At 48.3% G+C, this 17,060-nt stretch overlaps 1 protein-coding gene across 1 annotated transcript in view; it reads right to left on the reverse strand.

Annotated features, from left to right (window-relative positions):
- Positions 1–14,773, reverse strand: part of PFAS (phosphoribosylformylglycinamidine synthase) — a 33,995-nt gene extending 19,222 nt beyond the window's left edge. Inside the window, exons 1-13 of the mRNA XM_053265815.1 lie at positions 14,589–14,773; positions 12,166–12,313; positions 11,806–11,941; positions 11,117–11,222; positions 9,855–10,041; positions 8,644–8,749; positions 6,649–6,789; positions 5,577–5,701; positions 4,091–4,219; positions 2,865–2,996; positions 2,295–2,423; positions 849–922; positions 461–617 (exon numbers count right to left, since the gene is read on the reverse strand). Coding sequence (XP_053121790.1) covers positions 461–617; positions 849–922; positions 2,295–2,423; positions 2,865–2,996; positions 4,091–4,219; positions 5,577–5,701; positions 6,649–6,789; positions 8,644–8,749; positions 9,855–10,041; positions 11,117–11,222; positions 11,806–11,941; positions 12,166–12,304 — 1,561 coding nt within the window. The 5' untranslated portion in view covers positions 12,305–12,313; positions 14,589–14,773. The remainder of the gene's footprint in view (positions 1–460; positions 618–848; positions 923–2,294; positions 2,424–2,864; positions 2,997–4,090; positions 4,220–5,576; positions 5,702–6,648; positions 6,790–8,643; positions 8,750–9,854; positions 10,042–11,116; positions 11,223–11,805; positions 11,942–12,165; positions 12,314–14,588) is intronic.
- Positions 14,774–17,060: the final 2,287 nt, after the last annotated feature.

A 17,060-nucleotide genomic window follows, 5' to 3' on the forward strand; every position in this document is an offset into this window, starting at 1 on the left:
GGCAGCCATTCCCACTCCGGACCAAAGACTGCCACTGTCACAGCTGAGCAGGGACTCTGGAGGCGGGCCTCCAAAATCACAAACCCAAAACTCTGACGCTGTCGCCCAGATCATGGGTGTGCCACTAAAATAGAGACTCTTCGCTTCCAATTCCCAGTCTTCTTTCACCATGTCGATACCAGCAGGTTCCCATGACCAGTGTTCCCTGTAACAGGGATTCCCAGATGTTGTGGACTACAACTCCCATAATCCCCAGCCAAAGGCCACTGCAGCTGAGGAAGCTGGGAGTTGTAGTCCACAACAGCTGGGAACACTGCCCATGAAACTCAAGATGGCTGCCACCAAACTCTCTGAGCTATACCATCTGGTGAAGAGGCCAAATCAAGCACTCTGAAAACCCGAGGGAGACATATTGTTCCACAGCAACACCGTAAACTTCCACCTGCCCACACCTCCTCACCATTTCCGCCAGCACCCTGGTCATGCAAGCTGCAGATGGGGTTGTCTTCTCCACTCTCCACACAGCCTCGTAACACCCGGTTCATCTTTTGCTCCATCTCAGCATCACCCCGCTGCACCGCCCCGAAATCTAGCTCACTGGCATTGTCACCTTGCACCTGCACACAGGAAGCATTTGCAGACGTGAAGGGCTTCACAGGGGAAAGCCATAGCTTTGTTGGGGGGCAGACAGAAACCGGCCATCAAAGAGAAAGCAGGGATCAACCCAAGAAGGAGGGAGACTGTCACTTCCTGCCCAGGCTTCCAAAAGGTATCCCAAGAGCCATGAAACCCCGACAGCAATGCCACCTTCATTTCCAGAGACGGGGAGAGAGCATCCCCTGACTTACCTGGATAGAGGATGCAGCTCCTCCTCCAACACCAATTCGATAGACGGGGCCTCCAACTTTCACCACATCCATACCTGGGAGGTGGAAAATGGAACCATTTGAAACCATGGAGAGTTGCTGCCAGTAAGTTACAGAAATACTGAGCTAGACGGACCAATGGTCTGACTCAGTATATGGCAGTTTCTTATGTTCTAACTAGACAGATTTAAAAGTCAGCATTAGTTAAAAACCTCAGAGAGAGAGAGAGATTTTTCTTTCTGTACTTTGACTTAAAGTTCTGAGCTAAGGGGAGCTGAATTATGTGATTCATATTAATTGTGCAGATCTATGTATTTTTATGGATGGAATCCATATGTCGCCTTTTTGCCCAAAGACCCCCATGTTTGTGTACAAAATAATGTGTGTGTTTTAGGGATGCAAAATGTAATTGCTTTAATCAGCTAGATTTATTGATTAAAAGTTTTTTGTGTACTACAAAGGTACCACAATTAATTGGGCAGCAGAGGTGTGTGTGTGTGGGAGGAAGAGAATGCCTCTTAGATTATTATGCCTGCTACATTGATTGCATAAGTGCATTGTCTAAAAACAAAGGATCCATGCTTTTTATTTCAGAACTATTGTTTTTACCAATACAGATTTCATTGTTGAACGAATTTACTGACAAACACACATAATTAGTTTGAAATACAGGAAGATGCCATATAGTGAGTCAGACCATTGGTCTATCTAGCTCAGTATTGTCTTCACAGACTGGCAGCGGCTTCTCCGAGGTTGCAGGCAGGAATCTCCCTCAGCCCTATCTTGGGGATGCTGCCAGGGAGGGAACTTGGAACCTTCTGCTCTTCCCAGAGCGGCTCCATCCCCTAAGGAGAATGTCTTCCAGTGCTCACACATGTAGTCTCCCATTCATATGCAACCAGGGCAGACCCTGCTTAGCTAAGGGGGCAAGTCATGTTTGCTACCACAAGACCCACTCTCCTTCCCTGGCTAAGGTTTTAGTATTTTGGGGGGATAACCCCAACATGTTTGCTTTTGGGTGAAATTTATTCTCCTGCTGCTTATCATTGGGAAGCGCTGAAAACAATGCAAGGCACTGAAGTTCTGCACCTGCCCCCCCTCCCCATTTAGTTTCTGAGCTTTCACCAGTTATTGTCCACATGCCTCTGTGCCTATCTTTGCCCCCATAATGACTAGTTACTTCTTCTTCTTCTTCTTCTTAATAACTGAGATTCCCCGGGGTGTTTTTTGGTACCTGGTGTCAGATTTTATGCCTTGTACATGGCTCCTTCCCTGTCCTACCTCAGGCACCGGGGACTGAACCTGGAACCTTCTGTATACAAAACGGATGCTGTACCACTGAGTTACCATTCATCCCCTGGTACCAAACATTATTACTCGCCCAAAGCCTTTGGGATACAGTGGGCTAAAATCAACAGGAATAGTTACCAGGCTGTGGGAGCTCCTTGCGCACATGCACATCCTCCATGGCCCCAATACCACCACTGAACATGATGGGCTTGATCCACTCGTGGCGCTCACCGTCCGCCAGACGCAGACCAAAAGAACGTGCAAACCCTGGTCAGAGGAATAGTGATGATTGGAACTTTCCCCCAAGTTTTCCCGCCGCCATCCCACTCCTCCAGTTTCTCTGTTCCCCAGCTGCTTTTAAAGCATGCCTCGGCCCATCACAAATTAAATCTCAGAAGCCAAAAAATATAAGATATTAACCAAAGGGGACACCACAGAGCAAAGACACATTATTATTATTATTATTATTACATTTATATCCCACTCTTCCTCCAAGGAGCCCAGAGCAGAGTACTACATACTTGAGTTCTCTTTCACAACAACCCTGTGCAGTAGGTTAGGCTGAGAGAGAAGTGACTGGCCCAGAGTAACCCAGCTAGTCTCATGGCTGAATGGGGATTTGAACTCGGGTCTCCCCGGTCCTAGTCCAGCACTCTAGCCACTGCACCACGCTGGCTCCTAAAACATCACCCACGTCACAATTCTCACCTGCAAGCACAGGTTCGCCAAATTTGTTGCCGTAGTCCGAAGCACCATCGCTGGCTCCAATGGCCACCTCCACAGGCCGGGCGAAGTTGCCAGGATATGGCAGGGCAGGATCCTCCCAGGGTAATGGGTATTCTGCAGCAGGAATGGAGAAAAGAGAGGATGGAGCTGCACCATAGCAGGGCAGCTTCTGAACACCTTTATGGCTGCACCTGTACATACATCTTGATTGCTGGCTATAGGCTACTAGGTTCAGAGGCAGAATGCCTCCAAGGAACAGTTGCAGGGGAGCAATAGCAGGAAAGGGGGCACACCTTAATCTCCTGGCTGTGGGCTTCCCAGTGGCATCTGGTGGGCCACTGTGTGAAAGAGGATGCTGGACTACATAGGCCTTGGGCCTGATCCAGCAAAACTCTTCTCATGCTGCTGTCTGGGAATTGGGATATGGATGCATTATTAAGAGGGTCTTCCAGTCAATCCTGAACAATTGTGGCAACCCCTGTTTGGTTCTACAGTGCACAAGTTGTAGGATTTCCTATTTGGCTCAGAATGTGGCATCCTGAGAAAACTCAGCTACCGATTTAAAATAAAAATGCTTCTAGTCCTTTATGATACAGAGACAGGCTTGAAAACACCTGGGCAAAAGTGGCAGCTCCTGCTAACTAGGCTAAGGGTCACCTTTCCAAGGAGAGATCCTCTTATATTTAGCAGCGGGAGAGCAACTGGCCCTATCCAGCCCCAGCACAGCATCTCTCCAGTGGCTGTTGCTGCTGTCTCCCTTGTGCTTCTTCTTAGACTGTGAGCCTTTTGGGGACAGGGAGCCATCTTATTATTAATGGTTATTTTTATTTTTATTAATTCGACATAAGCTACTGTGAACTTCCACAGAAAAGCAGTTTATAAACAGTAGTAGCAATAGTTGTAGCAGACAAAAAAATCCCTGACAACAGAGAGGAGCAAGCAATGACCTCTGGAGATTGGCGAGAATCTAGTGCTTTGAGCCCTTCTGTAGCTAACAGAAGCCATGCAAACGTGTTTGATTTGCAGTGTGGTTTTCCTTGATATGCAAGTTGGATTCCTCTCCTGGCGCAGAGCAAACAGAGCCATTGTTGCAGGGAAAGAGATGGTCTCGAATATCCTCCGACACTTAAATGTCTGATCCTGGTACTGAGGAATTCAGAAAATCCGTCCGCTCTACGCAGCTCAGTTATGCTGCAGCTGCGACTAACCTGGGATGTGTAGATTGCCGAAGCTGTACCCCGCCGTTCCAGCAATAACGTGGGCCCCACGACCCGTACACTGCACGTCTCGGATTCGCCCGCCTGTCCCTGTGGTGGCACCGCTGAAGGGAGCAACTCCTGCAAGGACAGTTGACAAGCAATGTCACCTCTGCAAATCCATCCCACGCCCCTCCAGTGCAAACACACACACACACACACACAAAAACGTGCTTTCCAAACAGGCCGCAGCCAATACTCCAATTTATTTATTTATTTATTACGGATTTTTGTTCTGCCTTTTGGCCCACAAAAAGAGCCCCCAAGGTGTCTTACAATTTTAAACTGTGTTGCAATATTTATTATTGTATTTAAAATACAGTATCCTGCCCCTCCAGAGCAGCACTTTTTAGCTTAGGGAAAAAAGACAACTAAGGAGAGACATGATAGGCGTCTATAACATTATGCATGTTGTGGAGAGAGAGAAGTTTTTCTCCCGCTTGCTTAACACTAGAACTGGGGGTCATCCCATGAAACTGATTGCCAGGAAGTTTAGGACTGACAAAAGGAAGCACTCTTTCACCCAACACATAATTAACCTATGGAATTCTCTGCCACCGGATGTGGTGAAAGCCACCACCCTGGATGGCTTTAAGAGGGGCTTAGACAAATTCATGGAGGACAGGCCTATCAATGGCTACTAGTCTTGATGGCTATAGGCTGCATCCAGAATTCAGAGAATATATATATATATATATTTTCAAACCTTTCTAAAAAGATAGGTCTTTAAAGTGTTTCTTAAAAATGCTAAGGGAGGGAGGCACAGTGAAGTTCATCTGGGCGGGCATTCCAGAGACTAGAGCCACACCTGAAAAGGCCCTGTCTCTCAACCACTGGTGGGCCCACAAGAGCAAGAGATGTTGAATGGAGGGTCCTGGCAGCTTCATATGTGCAAATGTGATCTGACAAATACTCTGGCCCCAAACTATAGAGGAATTTAAAGGTCAAAACCAGCCCTTTAAATCTAGCCCAGAAGCAAAGTTGTAACCAATGAAGTTGCCACAGGATGTAACATTTGTGAAGCAACTTGCGCCCGCAAGCATCCTTGAGGTAGCATTCTGGGCCAGCCGAAGCTTCCGAACTGTCTTCAAGGGCAACCCCATGTAGGGAGCACTGCAGTAGTCCAATACGGGAATCACCAACTTGAGTGTTGTTTGAGGCTGTTTAAATATTTGATCTTTGACCGTAAATGATGATGATGTTGATGATGATGGATGCAACCAATGCATAAGCAATTACATATGTATGTAGGAACCTACCTGAAGCATGGTGGTCAAGTCCTGTCAAATTTAATTTGTTTATTTACCACTTTTCTCTATCCTGACTTGCAGCATCTCCTCAGGGTCTGATGTGGGACTCTTACTCAGGATCGTCAAGATACCTGGGAAGCCATCTTTGCCCCCTTTTACTTCACAGACCTCTTTTCCTTCTCACTCACCAGTGGGAAAGTTGTGGGTCTCTGCTGTGAAAATGACATGCCGGGTGGATGTCCGCTTCTCAAAGGGGCTGGCGCGGGATGGATCTCTGGGCCACAACGAAAGGATCTCCCTGCCCTGGATTGCACTGTGGGAAACACCACATTTCAGACACACACACACACCCCACCTTGAAGAAACCACACCCCCCACCAAGAGCATTTTAAATGCTGGTTTAATGAATTTTACCCTGCCGCTTAATTGTTTTACAGGTATGGAACCATGGATAATGAGGCATTCTAGTCAGTGGGATTGGGGGGGGAGGGTTAGGTTCCTGGAGGCTGGAAAATAGGCCCCCAAATTTTTTTTGTGGGGAGGCAAATGAAGTGCCCTATCATGCTCCGCGGGTGTCCAGGAAAGCCCAAGTCCCAAATTTCCCACCAAAAAAAGAAAGAAAAAAGATTAATTTAACAAATGAGCCACAAAATGGCCCCTCTTGACAGAATGGTAGCCAGAAAATGACCCCCCTGAGGTCATTCCCAGCTACCTAGGAACCACAGGTATGTGAATTTAAACCCTTGTGTATATGCAGATACATGGAGGTTGGGTGTCAACTATTTATTATTATTTTATTATTTATTGCATTTCTATCCCATTCTTCCTCCAAGGAGCCCAGAGCCATGTACATGGTTATGTTTCTCCTCACAACAACCCTGTGAGGTAGGTTAGGCTGAGAGATGCGTGACTGGCCCAGAGTCACCCAGTGAGTTTCTTGGCCACGTGGGGATTTGAACTCAGGTCTCCCTGGTCCAAGTCCAACCACTACACCACACTAAACAACTGCGGATATGAAGAACCGCAAATAGCAGTGATTCTTCTTCCCGAGAATAAAGCAGCAGGAAGTTTTATTTGAATGCTATACAAGTCAATTAAATACATAATAAAATCCATACATCGGAGCAGGAAGCCCTACCGGTCGCCGTGGCCTGACCAGAGTTACTTCCTCTCCTCTGCTCCCGCAACAGGAAATCGGGGAGAGGCTGGCCATTTTGCAATCTGGTGGCCGCTCCCTTCAGCGCCTCCCCGGACGCCTACCTGCTGTTGTCACAGAACTTGACGACATTGTTGGGGTTGCTGTGCTCCTGGGTCTTCATGATGGACTCAAAGAGCGACTCCTTGACCTCCTTCCCGTCCATCACCAGGCGCCCTTTGAAGAACCAGTGGCGGCTGTGCTCGCTGTGGCAGAAAGAAGACGACGCGGGTTGGAAAGCGCGTCCTTCCTTATCTATTTATTTTCTTTATTTATTAGAAACATTTAATATACCGCCCACTCCGAAGACTCTGGGCGGTGTACAAAAACATGCAAAGCAAGACAGCATTAAAACTACATCCTAAATTAAAAACTAAAGTAATTTAGTTTTTAAAGTAACTAAAGTAATACTTTACTTTAAAAAGTAAAGTAACTAAAGTAAAGTAAAGTAAACTTATATGACATAGGGACGTGCTTCTCAGCAAAGCCCCAGGGTCAGGGGGACGACCCAAACATGCAGGGATATGAGGCAGGTTTCCCCCTCACCCTTGGACAAGATAAATTCAGGGAAGTTCTTCAAAAAGTGAAAAAGTATTTTGGTAATTTACACACACACACATGCACACGCACAGAGGGTAATATGATTGTATAATACTTTAAACAGTCAAGCTTAACTGAAAGTAGAAATTTAAAATGTGGCTCTTTGTTGTAAACAACTTGGGCTGGGGGTCACTGGTAGAGCATCTGCTTCGCATGTGGAAGGTCTTAAGTTCAGTCCCCCTAGCATCTCCAGAAGGGGGCTGAGAAAAAAAACCCTGTCTGGAGAGGCACTGCTAGTCCATGTACACCAGGCCTGCTCAACTTAATGTAAACCGCCCTGAGCCTTTTGGAAGGGCGGTATAAAAGTTTTAATAATAAATAAATATTAATAAATAATAAATAAATAAATAACCCCCAGCTGTTTTTGGACTACAACTCCCATAACCCCCAGCCACAGTGGCCAATAAGCCAGGGATTATGGGAATTGCAGGCCAACATCTGCAGGAGGGCAAGAAGTCGAGCAACCCTGATGTAGATCATGCTGATCAAGCCAGACCACGCATCTGCCTTGCATAAGGCAGCTTCCTATGTCATAGGGACATAGGGAAAATAGTAATAATATACTGAGTCAGACGATTGGTCTATCTAGCTCAGTATCGTCTTCACAGACTGCAGGCACGAATCTCTCTCAGCCTTATCTTGGAGATGCCAGGAAGGGAACTTGGAACCTAGATGCTCTTCCCAGAGTGGCGCCATCCCCTAAGGGGAATATCTTACAGTGCTCACACTTCCAGTCACCCATTCATATGCAACCATGGTGGACCCTGCTTAGTTAAGGGGACAAGTCATGCTTGCTACCACAAGACCAGTTTTCCTCCCATGACATTTTCCCCCCTGTGAACAGATGCACATTAGGTTCGTTCACATGATGGAAATCTGGGTAGGAGGAACAACCAGCAAGGGTAGGAGAGCCAGGTACACTCCCAATCAGAAGTCACGTGACCACTAAATCAAGGTATGGGGTCATGAGAGTGATCAGTGCGAGACAGCAGCAAGGTCCGAGGGTGCGCCCTATTCAGATTATCTCGCAGCCCTACCCGGATTAAATCCCCAGCATTCTACTGAAGGTGGAGGAAAAACTGCCCGACCCAGCTCCTGTCTCGTTCTCGATCACTCTCCCATCCTTCTACCTTGATTTTAGAGACCACACAGCTGCCAATTGGAAGCATGGCTGGATCTCCTACCTGGCTGGACACTCCTCCAATCCGGATTTCCCTCATGTGAATTGGCCAACCGCCATTTTTGTTTTTACATAATGGGATATGAATTTGGTTCTCTCGCTTCTGTGCCAAAGGCCATTGTGGCTGGGGAAGCCGAGAGTTGCATCCAGCCACATCTGGGGACCCGAATCTGAGAAGCCCTGACTTAGTCCACTGACAAAGGACAGTACGCTTGCTACTCAAGCTGATAAGATGGCTCTCCACTGCCATGAACTTTGCACCCCACAGCAAAGTTGACACCTGTTTGACTGAGCCAGGTCAAAGCACTCCACGCTAGTAGGGTTTCGACCAAGTTTCTGGAAGAGGGCAGTGTAGAAGTCCAAATCCCAGGAATCGAAGGCCAGACCTGCATGTGAGAGACAGAGAAGCATGCTTGTCAAACAATAATTTAAAATATTTCTATCCCATCCCTCCTGTGCACTGATGCTCAGGGCAGCGCACAAAATAAGAAGTCATACTAAAACAAAATAAAACAGGCAGGCAGCAGAGTAATAGAAAATTGGGCTAAACACTGGTGAAAGAACGAAAAGGAGAGAGGAGAGCTGGTCTTGTGGTAGCAAGCATAATGTCCCCCTAGCTAAACAGGGTCCACACTGGTTGCATCTGAATGGGAGACTAGAAGTGTGAGCACTGTAAGATATTCCCCTTCAGGGATGGAGCCGCTCTGGGAAGAGCAAGAGGTTCCAAGTTCCCTCCCCAGCATCTCCAAGACAGGGCTGCCTGCAACCTTGGAGAAGCCGTTGCCTGTCTGTGAAGACAACGTGGTGTAGTGGCTAGAGTGCTGGACTAGGACCGGGGAGACCCGAGTTCAAATCCCCATTCAGCCATGAAACTAGCTGGGTGACTCTGGGCCAGTCACTTCTCTCTCAGCCTAACCTACTTCACAGGGTTGTTGTGAGGAGAAACCTAAGTATGTAGTACACCACTCTGGGCTCCTTGGAGGAAGAGCGGGATATAAAATGTAAAATAAGACAATAGTGAGCTAGCTAGACCAATGGTCTGACTCAGTATATGGCAGCTGCCTATGTTCCTATGTAAAGCCCAACTAAAACCAAGTCTAACACCCAACCGGCGAAGACCAAATTGGGCTCAATGTGTCTAAAAACCCAGCTAAATGTACCCCCTGCTAACTAGACTCAGAGGCACCTTTCAAATTGAGGTTCTTTTATTTTTAGCAGGGGGAGAGCAACTGTCCCTATCCAACCCCAACAGAATCTCTCTCCAGTGGCTGTTACTGGTGTCTATCATGTTTCTTTTTTAGACTGTGAGCCATTTAGGGACAGGGATAATTAATGCCACGCAGAACTTTACCAACTTCTATCTACATTTTATTGAAAATCCAATGTGCTTTACATCTTATGACGTTTATAATAACATCCGTGCCCGCCCACCATTGCCCATTTTCTAAATTAAAAGTTTGCCAAACGGCCGCCGTCCTGGTTGTCCCGTACCCAGTTGGTTGTTGGCTTTCACCAACGCGGCTCTCCCTTCCCCTAGAATATCGACATGAAACACAGGCTCCGGGGCTGTGGCTACAGCGAAGCTACTGATGGGTTCTGGATAGCGCTGCTCAGTCATCCGGTCATACAGTAAGGATACCAGGGACTCCTCCTGGGAGGGCGATGGGCACTGGTCACACTGAAAGGGAAGACGGGGAAACTGTCAGGCGAAGAGTTCTAAATCTGCATGGAGCTCTATCTAGTGCAGGAAAAAAATCTTGGGGCTGACCCAAGGCCACACACTCCAAAGGAGGATCTCAGACAGTGAGGAGATCTCAGACAGTGAGGAGAGCTGGTCTTGTGGCAGCAAGCATGACTTGTCCCCTTAGCTAAGCAGGGTCCACCCTGGTTTCATTTGATGTCAAGGAAAGACATCTGCTTACAAATGTGGCAAGAAGCATTTTCTACCATGAAGATGTGAATATTAAAGAGCAAGCACAGACAAGGGAAAACGACAAATATGCAGACTTTTGATTACGTAGCACTCCAAGCAATTATCTCTTTTACCTCCTTCCCCTTGGAAAAGTCTGAGCTGCACTTGGAGGCTTCCAGTGCCTGAATCACAGGGGCCCTGTTGTTGTTATGACACCATCCCATGCATTCTAACATGAGCCACTTAATATCAGTAAGCTATGCCTACCAGGCGCCAGCCCCAACTCTGAGACCAGTGGCCAAGGGGACAAAGAGCAACCAAGGGGCTTTTCCATCTTTTCCCTTTGTGCACCCCAAGCCACGCCCCCAGGCTAGAGAACCTCAAAATAGGCCAGAAATGACACAACCTGTCATTTGGGTGGCAGGTAGGCCCATGGAAGGAGCTCTCGCTGCCACCTCCACCTCCCTGCTCACTGCTGCAAGGGTCATTGTAGCGCTGCACCCCACACCCTGTCTCTGCTACCGCCGCACAGCGGTGGTTTAAAAATATTTTTTAAGGCAGGAGACTATGGCGGCTGGCGGGGCTGGCCTTGGGGGCCCTTTGGAGGCCCCTTAGACCCTGTGGGCCAGGGGACATTTGTCCCCCCTTGTCCAATGGACCCTACACCTATGATGCCCAGAGAGGTCACTTGGTTGTTTATGTGTGCATACACAGAAATGACAGAGCTTTGGGGCTAGGTAAGTCACAGGGAAAGGATGCAAGGTAAATAACCTTCCAAGGAAATTCTTCCGGTGAGTTGTATGGTGGCTTCACAGGAACAGAGAGAAAAGCACCCGCTCACCTTGATGAGGTATCGGCGGGAACACTCAATACGGTCAATTTTTTTGAGACCAGCTGCCCAGCACACCGATACAGCATTAGTGGAAGCTGCTGTTGAGAAGTTCAACCTACGGCAGCAGATGCAAAACAAAGAGTTTCATGCCAACATTTCCTATTTGTTTTACCACTAAACATAGACACACACAGAGGCCCATTCCAGACGTCTCAGCCAAACAACAATTTGGCCCTTGTGACTAGGCTTCAGACTCGCCCATTTCCACCTCTCCATGCACCCCAATTCCCTCCCTGGTACATGGTAACCAGAGTTCACCATGATGCCCAAACTGGATACACAATGGTGACCACAAAACATGGCCTTCAAACCAGAACCGGAAGCGAAGTTCAAATGATGGTTTCCAATTATGGCTTGCAGGCCAACCATGGTTTGTGGTAACCACCATTTGCCAGGTTCAGACATCACAGTAAGCAACTGTTAGCATGAAAAGGAAGTGAGGGAAGGAATCAGGGTGTGCAAGGGAAGAGGGATGGTTCATGAGTCTAAGACCCATCTGCAAGAGCCAAACCACAATTTGGTAGTGACATCTGAACTGGGTGCCTGTGTCTCTCTCTCACACACACTCTCTCCCGCCCCCGAAGCCCTTCTAGTACAAGTTGTGGGTGATGTATTTCCTCCTCCTTAGCTAGACTTACCGAGGGCCAATCTCTATCAGCAGATCCGAAGGAGACTGCCTAAGGAAGGACTTGGGGGCAACGTCACCAGATTCAAAGGGGCACCCAAAGACCCACTGCAGCACCTCAGTCTCCTGGGAATTTGGAAGAGTTGCCCCTGGCGACAAAACAGAAGGGAAAGGAAGAAGGCCACAGTTACTCATAAGGCAAAAGGGGCCGTTACCCAACATGCACTGTGACAAAGGCAAATGGGCAGTCCAGTGCCACACAGCTCCCCCCCCCATCAAGAACCAACCTGCACCTCTCCGTTTTGAATACTAGGCTGCCCAGCCTCCAGTATATATCAGCTTCCAGAGGTAGGGCCTGGTGCCATTTCTGTACCTGTCCAGTTGACGTTGAAGCACAATTCCTTCTGCACAGCTTGGACATCCTCGCCCAAGGCAGCTCGGGCCGAGCACAGGAGGCTGGCAAGACCGCTCTCTGTCTCGCTGGGCCGCTGGTAATAATGGAGCACCACCATAGTGGAGACCTACAGGAGAGAGAACAGCTGGCAAATGAAGCCGATCCGGTCAGCGGTTTTCTTAAGGGCCTCGCTTTTGCTAAGGAGGAGACGGATGGAACCCTGGACTACCTGGAACAATGGGGGGATCTTTCCAGCCTCTATCTGGAAAGCTCTGGAGCAGGAGAGACCATCCTTGCACAAGGCAGGCTGTCCCTAGGGGTTCCTCCAGCTTTCATTTTGTCCCTCCACACCCCACAATCCACTTTCCTCCAGCCTCACAGCCCTACTTATGTGTATTTGAGACAGGCAGAAACAAAGGCCAACTTGTTAGAGCAAAAATCTAGCAGGCAGTCAACAGGTCAGCGCCCTCCGAATCACTCACACTGCTTGCTTCAGCCAGGTAAGGCTTAGGGAGCGTCTCCCAATTCTCCACCTCACAAACTGCACAAATACGATTGCACATACAAAGATGGGAAACTCAGTCGGCACAGCATGAAAGTCTTAATCTCAGGGCCGTAGGTTCGAGCCCCATATTGGGCGATAAGAGTTTCTGGGAGGAGAGCCGGTCTTGTGGAAGCAAGCATGACTTGTCCCCTTTGCTAAGCAGGGTCCACCCTGGTTTGCATTTGAATGGGAGTCTATGTGTGTGAGCACTATAAGCTATTCCGCTCAGGGGATGGGTCTGCTCTGGGAAGAGCATCTGCATGCTTGCATGAAGAGTGTTCCAAGTTCCCTCCCTGGCATCTCCAAGGTAGGGCTGATTCTTCTACAACCCTGGAGAAGCCGCTGCCAGTCCGTGAAGACAATACTGAACTAGATGGACCTATGTTCTAAGTTGGTATAAGGCAGCTTCCTATGTTCCTATGATGCCAGCAGGAACTTTGTTTCTGCTCTCTTTGGCCTCGATCGAACTAAAGTTAGTCATTATTTGTTCTACTCACAGAAATGGGTTTGATGTGCTCTACTGGCCCTAGCCAACCCCAGCAAAGCATCCCTCCAGTGGTTGTTGCTGGTGTCTATCTTATGTTTCTTTCTTAGATTGTGAGCCCTTTGGGGACAGGGAACCATCTTTATTTATTTATTTATTTTTCTCTATGTAAACTGCTTTGGGAACTTCTGTTAAAAAGCAGAATATAAACATTTATCCCAACTAAATTTATGTATTTATAAAGCATCATCAGTGCTCATGGTTCTCACCAAGTACAACCAGACAGGTCTCTGCCCCAAGGGATCTACAATTGAAGAGTCAATAGAGGAAGAGGGGAGCACGAGCACAGAAGAGAAGAGAAGAATTCCCATGTGGTTGAGCACACACATGGTTGAGCACACACTAGCACACAGGTTGGTTTAGTGACAATAGGATATGGGACTAAGGCAGGGGTTCTCAACCTTGGGTCCCCAGATGTGGCTGAGTACAACCCATCATCCCCTGCCAGCCAGTGGGGCAGGGGACAGTGGGAGCTGTAATTAAAAATCTAGGGACTCAAATTTGAGAACTCCTGGAGTTGCTCCCTTGGTTTCAGTGAGGCTTAGCGATGATTAACTTTAGCTGGACTGGGGCCTTCCTACATAAGAGGCTAAAGAGCAACAGGGGAGACCTACCCTTTTTAAAGAACAGCATGCAATAAATGCACGCTTGCCCTATATACAGGCATATGCACCAGGGTCACATAACCAACTATGGGTATGGGATGGTTCACACATGCACATTCATCAGTGGGTGACTGCAACATCCAGAGATGACTTGCGTGTGTGAATCAGCCATCCCAGCTGACCACCACCCAGACTTCAGTTTCACCTCAAATGCAATGCTTTTCATCCAGTGTGCAGTAATTAAATACAAGCGTGTGTGAATCAGGACAGCCTGCCCTCACGGGCACACAGGATGCCAAACATACATTTGCTGCCACGTAACTAGCAAAGCAGCTTGAAGGGCAACTTGCTGCAGGTTTCTCACAGTGCTCACTCTCTCTGCAGCAAAATAAGAGTGCAGAACTGTCATGTGTGGATGTCCTAGAGGCGGGTTGAACATCACCTTCCCACCCAGATGTGCGTTCCAGATAGGAACACATGAAGTATGAAGGCTGAGCCTCTCATCCTTCCCCACTCCCCGAGAAACCCCAGACCCTCGTGTTGTCCCCACGGGTCCCGAGTTCAAATCTTGCCCCGAACTGCCTTTAGAAGGGAAGAAAGCCTAGCGCGCTCAGTTCCGTGCAGCCTTGATCCTCGCGTGGACCACGGTGGGAGCGACCGACCAGCTTCCCCTCCGGGACCCCTGGTTCGCAAGGCGTTACTTACTTACCTGTGGATCTCGCGGGGCGCTTTCTCTGGCTCTGCCACAGCAGCGTGGTCCGCCCTGGCTGGCCCTTGATCACGGGGCGAGAGGAGGAGAAGGGACGGAGGCGCTTCTCTGCCCCCGGGCGAGCTTCATGCGCGCTGCCTGCCCTTCAGTGGGAGGGGAGAAGCGAGGCTTTCGCTGGACGCGCGCCCGGAGGGGCGGGGAGGAGGTGACTAGAGATCGCGCCCTCCCCATTGGCTGCTCCCCATCCTCCTCTCGCCCCCCCCAGCTGCGCCGGCCTTGAATGGAAGCACGTGGGTGAGCGGCAAACTTTGTTGCAGAAGCGCGACAGGGGGAGGAGGAAGAGGGAAAGGGAAAGGATATTGTTCCTCCAGATTTGGGAGTGGAGTCTCGATCTACACCACCCGCTTCTTCCAGACACCTCTTCCTCCCAGCTCCCACTCTCTCAGACCCGCGACAGGAAGAGAACCCAGGAGACTGCTAGCCTTTTTGGCACTTATTAAACAAAGTCACAATTAACTGAGAGCCAGCGTGGTGTAGTGGTTAGAGTGCTGGACTAGAGACCCGAGTTCAAATCCCCATTCAGCCATGAGACTTGCTGGGTGACTCTGGGCTAGTCACTTCTCTCTCAGCCTAGCCTACTTCACAGGGTTGTTGTGAAAGAGAAACTTAAGTATGGAGTACACCGCTCTGGGCTCCTTGGAGGAAGAGCGGGATATAAATGTGGTGGTGATGATGATGATGATAACTGAGTCAAGATCTTGCCCACAGAGTGAGCACAAGCATCCGAGACACCAGTACAGCCAGCCATGCATTCAAACTGGGAGACTGTAGCAGTGGGGAACCTACAGGGATGTCTAAAGGAAGAGGTTTAAAAAAACCGAATTGCCTGAGCATGCAGCCTGAAATAAAGATTGAAAGCAAAGTTCAGATTAGGGCCAGGGCATGTCGTCATCCAAGCGCAGCGCCCTTGTTCTACTCTTGAGAAATTCTGTGCCCGTGGCATTTGAAAAGTTCAATCACTTTGCCTTTGTGGGGTTTGGTAACTATCCTAAAGGAATTAAAAAAAAAAAAAAAAAGATAGTGCAGCAGGAGTTCTCAAACTTGGGCCCCCAGCCAAAGTTGATGGGAGTTGTAGTCCTTTACCACAGAGATTGTTGAAAGACTGCCTGCCACAGATATTTGATATGGCTATGATAAACAAGCCTCTGTTAGCCCGTGAACCAGGTCCACAAAGTGATTTTTGGCAATACCTACCCCCCTGGAGATGGAAGATAGGTGACGGCATTATTAGACGTTACAGCTTTCTCTGTGTTACCTCCTTCATCCTTACCCCCAAACAATTAAGAATAAAATTTGTAGTCATTTTCGTACAGAGCAAAAGGGTCGGGGAGGGGGGGAGGGTCATGGTTAGGTAACAAGGAACAAATAGTCATATTCTCTCCATGGAGTAATCTTTGGAGAACATTTTTGTTTCCATTCCTCCAATAACAGCGATATAATTTTGTAGTGGGTTTTGTGTTTTAAAAATGTTTAAACCCTTTTCGAACGCCACTGGAAATTTGGCCGCTGCAGGCCCAGTGGTCAGGACGATAAAAGCAAGACAACACACTGAAACAGGATTTCTTAACCTTGGGCCCCCAGGTGTTGCTGGACTACAACTCCCATCATCCCCAGACATGGCCTTTGTGGCTGAGGATGATGGAAGTTGTAGTCCAACAACATCTGGGGGTCCAAGGTTAAGAAACCCAGCACTGAAACATTGCAATGCTTTCACTTATTTTCTATCTCTAGTGGTGTAGAAGACCTTGGGAAAAATCACAATGAGCATTTGTTTCTCTCTCCCCCCCCCCCCCCCGCCACAGCCGGCTCATGGACGCTATCACACTGAGTAGCTCCTAATAAATCACACAAGAGGTAGTCATGGTCAAACGGTCACGACCACATGTACAGATTTTTGTAGAAAGGTTCACACTTCTGTCTGAACGAAGTGTGGCACAGACCAAGTACGTGTGGGTAAAAGTGAAGTGTGCTGTCATGACAATTTTAACTCCTGGCGTCCACAGAGCCCTGTGGTTTTCTTTGGTAGAATACAGGAGGGGCTGACCATTGCTTCCTTCCGCACAGTATGAGATGATGCCTTTCAGCATCTTCTTATATCACTGCTGCCCAATATAGGAGTTTCCCATAGTCTGGGAAACATACCTGCAGGGATTCAAACTGGCAACCTTCTGCATGTTATTTATTGATTTGTTTAATTTAGTCAAGCATTTCCCCGCTGCGCCACTTAAGGTGGGTAGGGACAAGGCATTTGGGAAGACAAGTGTGTGTTTTTTTTAAGCCTACTCTCCAGTAGTCCTAAAAGATCATCTGACATACCATGTGTGTGCCCGGTACCTGCCTGCCACCCTCCAACTTCACAATGCCTGGACCAATATGAACCAAATTGGGTACAGTTGTAGGGACACCTCAAAT

This window comes from Hemicordylus capensis, chromosome 6, assembly GCF_027244095.1.
Source record: "Hemicordylus capensis ecotype Gifberg chromosome 6, rHemCap1.1.pri, whole genome shotgun sequence".
Classification (NCBI taxonomy): Eukaryota; Metazoa; Chordata; class Lepidosauria; order Squamata; family Cordylidae; genus Hemicordylus; species Hemicordylus capensis.